The sequence below is a fragment of the Seriola lalandi genome, unplaced genomic scaffold, assembly GCF_002814215.2.
Source record: "Seriola lalandi dorsalis isolate HSWRI2012SDOR001 ecotype SW California unplaced genomic scaffold, Sedor1 jcf7180001976063, whole genome shotgun sequence".
Lineage (NCBI taxonomy): Eukaryota > Metazoa > Chordata > Actinopteri > Carangiformes > Carangidae > Seriola > Seriola lalandi.
In genome coordinates this window covers 1-1,271 of record NW_019446729.1, presented here as the reverse complement: position 1 = coordinate 1,271, position 1,271 = coordinate 1, and the positions used below count along the sequence as shown (strand labels likewise).

The following is a 1,271-nucleotide window of genomic DNA, read 5'->3' as shown; positions in this document are numbered from 1 at the left end:
ACCAACTCACTAGCATTCATTAATTTAAATTATATATGACGGAAGGCGTTTTAGTAAGTCTGGTTCAGGGACATGTTTACTGCAGCAGACACCTGCAAGGATGCTTTTACCACTGAGATTAAAGTCACACCTAGTAGATTATACCTGTGCAATACAGTCAGAATATCATATCCTCATTTATCAATGTTATCTGACAGTATTTACCTGAAATTCTTCTGAAATTACAGTAATGTGATGCCTTAGTTTGGTTATTAGCACAAGTTCTTACTTCAGTGTATCATTACACACATTAGGCAGCGTAGAACCAATGCTTGCAATTACCATGAAGTAATCCAACTGACTGGCTCCCTGTATTTCTCTGACAGGCTATGACAGAACCAGACCTCAACATTAGGACATATGCAGGTAAGAAAACGTTTTCCTGGCAGATTTCGATATGTTGAACTGCTGCTGACGCCATTTACAGGACAGTGTGTCTCTCTCTTTTTTATCAGTGTGGGTTTCAGAGATTATGCTGCAGCAGACTCAAGTTGCCACAGTAAAAGACTACTACAACAAATGGATGAAGGTAAGTTCCTCTGACATATTAAGTTACTTTTGGATTCCTTTGGATACCATTGACTTTGGATACTTTAAATCTAGTGAATATACAACCTTGTGTGTAATTTGGACTCTCTCTTTATTATGTTCCAGCGGTGGCCCACAGTGCAGGACCTTGCATCTGCTACACTTGAGGTGATTTCTAAAAGCAGCTATGGAAACTATGGTGATTTAAAGATTGTTTTCGAATTTCAAATGACTTTATTTATTTGTAGGAGGTGAACCAGATGTGGGCGGGTCTTGGCTACTACTCCCGGGGGAAAAGACTGCATGAAGGAGCTCAGAAGGTTTGTGTTGCACTTTGTAACATTTGTTTTGTAGCATGTATCTATGTGTCACTCTCAGGCCTTCTCCATTTTTCTTCATTGTACCAGCAGCTTTATGTAAATGTGAGCAAAGATTTATGAATTGATCCACCTGTTAACAGTTATAACTTTGTTATTTTAGGTTGTGACAGAGCTGAAGGGACAGATGCCTCAGACTGTCGACAGCCTGCTGAAACAGTTATCTGGTGTGGGACGCTACACTGCTGCAGCTATAGGCTCTATTGCACTGGGACAGGTTGGTTATTAGACACACACACACACACACACACACACACACACACACACACACACACACTCTGAGGTTACATGTCATAACTGCAGTACCTCCATTTGTCACTGATGACT

The 1,271-nt window shown here is 40.5% G+C and overlaps 1 protein-coding gene across 1 annotated transcript; it reads left to right on the top strand.

The window, feature by feature from the left end:
* Window positions 1–368: 368 nt before the first annotated feature.
* Window positions 369–1,161, top strand: LOC111656165 (adenine DNA glycosylase-like; the record flags this gene model as incomplete). Its single annotated transcript, XM_023407775.1, has 5 exons — window positions 369–405; window positions 495–568; window positions 694–735; window positions 816–887; window positions 1,048–1,161. Coding segments are annotated over exons 1-5 (339 nt in total), but the record flags the coding sequence as incomplete, so codon positions are not given.
* Between the last annotated feature and the right edge of the window lie 110 nt (window positions 1,162–1,271).